The 5,696-nt window shown below is 39.1% G+C and overlaps 1 protein-coding gene across 1 annotated transcript in view; it reads right to left on the bottom strand.

Annotated features, from left to right (window-relative positions):
• Positions 1-4,554, bottom strand: part of LOC140941303 (uncharacterized) — a 12,295-nt gene extending 7,741 nt beyond the window's left edge. The window contains exons 1-4 of the mRNA XM_073390284.1: positions 4,200-4,554; positions 2,789-2,883; positions 2,075-2,228; positions 1,665-1,728 (exon numbers count right to left, since the gene is read on the bottom strand). Of these exons, the coding sequence (XP_073246385.1) occupies positions 1,665-1,728; positions 2,075-2,228; positions 2,789-2,883; positions 4,200-4,532 (646 nt within the window). The 5' untranslated portion in view covers positions 4,533-4,554. The remainder of the gene's footprint in view (positions 1-1,664; positions 1,729-2,074; positions 2,229-2,788; positions 2,884-4,199) is intronic.
• Between the last annotated feature and the right edge of the window lie 1,142 nt (positions 4,555-5,696).

Here is a 5,696-nt window from a genome sequence, read left to right as displayed (position 1 = left end):
AAACGAAGGAACTACCGATGAGTCAAAAAACGTTTCGGATGCTATCAGCAGGAAAAATTCATTTTGCACTGAGAAAATTCTGTTTCTGACGGATCACAATGTATCGTAAATAATAGGAAGTTTAAGATGCGACGGCGACGAGATAGTAAAAAAGCAATAGCTTGACAAGGCAAAACAACAACTTTGCACGTGCATCACGCATTTTGCACATTTCTTTGCCGTCACTGCACGACTACCACGTGAAAATGCCTAATTTCAGGTTTTGTGAAGGACGTAAACAAACAATGACAAAATTTTCTTTCTCTTTATGAACTTGGATATGGTTGATAGAAAATCAGCTCCAGAAGAGTTCGCTTGCATTCAACAAATAAGCGAGTTGGGATAATCACGATAGAGACTGGAAAAATGTGAATTCACTTTTCATGCGACGTTTTCGTGGCTGTCAGCTGTCGTGGAATCTTAAACTCCTTAATATTTACGAAGGCATGATCGATGCAAGCGTGAATACCTGTTGTAAGCTCAAGCTAGTATTTTTGGAAAAGCGTCTTTAGTTTTCGGGTAGACAGTGGTAGTCTTTACCGTAGAGCCTAAATAAGGTAAGAAATATTTCAAGTGGAGTAAATTTTAATTACTTCAAGTAAAATAAAGCTTCACTCACAACCGATTCTTTTTTACTTCAGGTTAACTTTAATAAGGCTATTTTCCCACGCAACACAATTAAGATTGATTGATATGAAGCTCAAGAAACCGCAAGTAACCGCAAGCTTTTAAGGATGGTTTTCAAGTCCCTTGAAACTTTCTTGAATCGTTTCAACTTTCCGACTTCAATGAGATACAAAGTAAAGTTACTTGAGATTTTACTTAGGTCTTCACACACGAGTTTTTGGTTAAGTAAAACTTAGCAGCTCCTTAGTCTTACTTAACAGCCTAGTGTAAAGACAACCAGTATTTTGAAATAAAGTGTTTATATCAAACTGAAAGTTTCCTGACTGCGTGCATTTGTTTGGTGCATGACCAGACAAGCCGTGATCGAGTCAATAGCTGTCGCGTCGTGTACGAGCTCACGAAAAGAACTCAGGAGATGCTGTTCCCCGATTGGGCACAATAATACAAAGCATTTTTTGTGCCCAATCAGGAGCCAGCATTCACTTGACCGTTTGGAAATGGTCCGGTGAGAGTCGGTACCCAGGGCTCTTCCGCCGGTGCTTGAAAACTTTCGTCGCGCCTTTTCTCCAGGCTCGACTGACTGCCCCTGGGTCTCCGAGAATGTCTACTCCCCGGTAAATATATTCTGGACTTATTTAAGTTTTCTAAGTTTTCGGACTTATGTAATTTACAATTCAATCGAGAAATGCGTGGGCCACTTTACGACTTCGAGTTCGCCACTGGTTGCTAAGTAGCTTAGGGTGATATCTAACTAAGGATATCTAAAAAGAAAAGTTTTCACTGAAGAACAATAGTCATTATTTTAAATGAGGCTGCAAAGTTTCCCACAGAGATATTAAACAGTTCAGTTGTTTGTTATGAGGCTTTATAAGCTAAGGCTTTTGAAAAATAGTATACAACGTTTACCAAGGTGGGATAATTTCGTAAATTGCTATACATTGCTTTATTTCAAAATGTTTAGGCTATTTTTGTACTTTTTGTTTGTTTTCCAAACTTACCTTCATATTTTGATCCCTCTGACACTGCAGCTTGCTTTGCCAAACTTCCATTTAAAACAGCAACCTACCGGCATATAAAAAAACAAATCGCAAGTTTTAAAATTTCTTTGCCGACTTTTCTAAAAGCTCAGTAATAAGACTTCGATATACCTTGTCACGGAAATTAAGCTTGTTTCATTAAAAAGAAAAGTTTTCACTTAAGAACAATCGTCATTATTTTAAATGAGGCTGCAAAGTTTCCCACAGAGATATTAAACAGTTCAAAAAACGGGAAAGATTCAATAGAGAGTGTGATAAAATCAGAGAACAGAGTTAAGAATTGGCAAAATTTCTTGTGGATATGATCAAAGCTTCCGAGCAACACCACAGAATCCTATACTGGTTTAAGGCGGAGTCAATGATTTACTTACTGTGCGACCGAACAGATTCAAGTCTTCTTCAATCTCATGAGTCAATGAGCTGGTAAAGTTGGCTGTGAGCACAGAAAATGCCACCATTCCTAATAACATCCACAAGATGCTGTACAACCGAGCTGGAAAGGACTTAGGTGCAGTGTCGCCATAGCTACAACAAACCCAAAAAGTTACAGTGGTTGTTTACCATTTACAAAAGTTTTCCGGCAAATCCGGTTGGAACTAAAGTAAATAGAACACGACTTTTTGGGTCCGCTTCCCAACGGAAAATTCCCGGGAGCAACGGAACATCCGAAAAGGTAGTCCTATTTTTCCGGATGGAATATTTCAGACGGAAATTCGTGTTCCATTTCTTCAAAGCCATCTTTGAAACCAGTTTCAGGCCTTCGTTTTTCGGTAAATTGAACTGATTGTACAAATGTTAAACGCGATTCCGGGACGAAATTTATCAGTCCTGAACTTTGCGAACCATTTACCCAAACCGTGAAGCGACCGGTTTGACCATGTAAATGGTAAACAACCAGTGTTTGCCACGTACCTCAGTAACATTCATCGTATTCATTGCATACTTAATGCCAATTTAATTCTATACATTTGTCCTCATCGATCTTTATTTTACCTATCACCTGTTTCGGGTAATTTGAGAGAAGCTGAGATGTCTCGGGTTTGGTGGCCCTCACACTTTTCACAAGTAATTGAACTTTTGCTTACCCAACAGTTGTCATGGTAACGAAAGCCCACCAGAATCCTTGCCAAGCACCTTTTATAAAGGATGGCGGAAAATCCATCGGATTCTTACGCCGATCCTGCAAAAAATGGGCATAATTTGCTGCACTTTTGCATGCAAAGCGGACACAATATCTTAGTGTATTGAATTGACAATGCTTTTGTCAGCTGAGAACAAGCTGTCCGCCGGCTCTAAAGATAATAGGCCCGGCTCGGTAAAGATAATAGGCTGGTCTAGCAACAGAACGGGAACGTCAATTGACGACGGCGCGAAAATTAAACAACTGGCTTGACCTATAGCAGAGCGGCAAATTGGGCACCGGAAGTCGTGTTTAGTCCTTTCCGCGCGCTTTCCCGTCGTCAGCTGACGTTCCCGTCCTGTTGCTAGATCAGCCTAATGGCGCTACCAGGAAAACGTATGAGAAACGACTGAAGACAATTCATTAGTCATAACATAAAGACAGCCGGAGATTCTGGATTTTAACAATTGCCTTATGAATCTTTTTCAGTAGTCTAGTTGTTTCGTCAGTGACATAGTTTGCGTCCTTTTACTTATTTTGTTTATTTTTAAGTTCTACAGCTCTCTTCCCATCCTCGTAGACTCAGGGGTTGCGCTAATCGAGACGGCATTCTCAGGGACGAAATCGTTCCAAAGTTTACAAGAAGATCAGAAAGCACCTTAGCCTCTTGACTCTTTAGTACTGAAACAAACCGTAGCTTTTGACAGTTCCATGATTGACCAGAAAATATCATTTATTGCCCGGTTATATTCCCAGACTTTCACTCAGCTTAACAGGGACTGCCATTAGTTGATTCTTGGTCACGTGGCCTTGACCAAAATCAAATGTATCCCGATCGTGATACATTAAGCAATGTACCCCGCTAACCCCGCTAGGGATACATTGCAGCACGTGATCCAAGCATGGTGGAAGTTAAGTGGCGTGAAAGAAGGCGGGAAAAACACTGCCAGTTTTCTCTTTCGTGAATGAACACTACAACACAAACACGAAGGCTCAAGCTAAAAAGCAACGACTTTTAACAGCAGCTAGTGGAGGAAAAAGATGCAGATAATATAAGGAAAGTACTTTCAAATTTGTAAATCATTCATTCAGTGATTTTGAGAATTAAATTTGTGTTGTTATAAGTACCGAGTCGACTGTTTTGGTTGGCTCAGGTTGAGCAGGTTATTCTTTTGTTGCTGTTGAAGTGAAAGTCTAGAAACACAACAAAATACTTAATGTCAGGTCCCTCGGGAAACCAGTTAGTTTTGTTTTCCCTCTTGTGAAAACGAAACTAACTGGTTTCCTGAGGGATCTGACATTAAGTGTATATTTGAACCGCCTTATTAATGCGTTATTTATTTCTATGTGCATTAAGCATAGCACTGAATACATACCAGTATCCACATGAAGACGCCAGATATAACAGTCAGAATGAGGGTCAAACCAATGATCTGTCCTCCATTAATAAAAGAGCGACCAAGTTGTGTCAAAGGTTTCATTACGTTTCTTTTCACAATATAAACTGGTCCTTTAGAGTGATGAACCTTTATCTGGCACGGGTCCCCGCCGGCATCTCGGAAGTTTTTTTTTAACATGACTGGCATGACAACAGTCGTGTTTTTTGTGCTGTTTGATTGGGAAAGCACAAAGGGGTTTTGAAAGTCTTGAGTGGTATTTTTTGGATTGTTATTTCTCTTGTAATGAATCCCGTTAGATGATTTGATCATTTTTTTTAGAAGTTCAACAAGAAGACCTGATGAAATAAAATAGCAAATATTATTATTCATTCAAAATATTTCCCCGATTCTGATTGGCTAAAAGCACACGCATAAATCATCATAACCAGTTTCTGATGACCAAATTTGGAAGAATTTTGTGTTTAACGAGGAAATGACGTCAAAAATGCAGCGTTCGAGCAGGTTAAGACACCGTTAACCGAGAAGACCTGGAGAGGAGGTTGAGTTGTTTTGGTTGTGAACTTGAAAAATGGCGGACATTTCACTCGTCTCAAGAGTAAGAACTAGGCAAAAAAAAATAACTAAAAACACGGCAAGAACAGCAAGAAGGCAACTCGAAGGGCGACATCTGCTATTTGGAGAATATTTGCGGAGCTGAACAACCCTAAACGTGCACTGAAGATGAACTTAACATCGATGGAGGTAAGCATGTTTTGGCTATGTTTTTAAAGTAGGAATTATATTGAATTAATAATAAATGAAAACAATTATTGAATTCGGCTTTCGTATCATATGAAGAATTATGGAGATCTCGGAGGGTATTATCCGCCTCGGCCTACAGCCTCGACAGATAACACCCTCCTCGATCTCCATAATTATTCATAGATACTCAGCCTGACTCATTAATTGTTAAAAAAAATTTGGAAAGAATATTTGTAATAGCCTTGGGGGACTTAAGTAGTTCAGCCCTGAAATATGATACAGAACTTAAAATATCACATATGTAAGCCTGACATAGCCTAATGGTTTTAGAATCATACCGCACTTACCCGTCCCCCAAATATTACGGGTGAACCCCACCAGCCGATAGGCACTCGACATACAAACCATGTCAAATCACAAACAAATCATTATGCAACGCATATGTTTTCGAAGGATTTAGATCTTTTTTGTCCACTTTTAAGAGAAGAAATCCTGCTTAAATTAAGAGTGGTTCTAGCTTTTTTAGCTGATTGCTGCTCTAGATAGAAAATGTTGTTAAGGTGTTTCGATACAGTTTTTAGAGGCCATACCGATATTTTTCAATCGCTTTAAAAGTAATTTTATCCTTGTCTAATCCCAAAAAAAAGTTTCACCAATAATTGGCTATAGATTGAAAGTTGTCAAAATGTAGGCTTTAGTGAAATGGATGTAGCTATGACAACAATAAACAAA

Source organism: Porites lutea, chromosome 6 (genome assembly GCF_958299795.1).
Source record: "Porites lutea chromosome 6, jaPorLute2.1, whole genome shotgun sequence".
Taxonomy (NCBI): domain Eukaryota; kingdom Metazoa; phylum Cnidaria; class Anthozoa; order Scleractinia; family Poritidae; genus Porites; species Porites lutea.
This window is presented reverse-complemented; position numbering and strand designations above follow the sequence as displayed.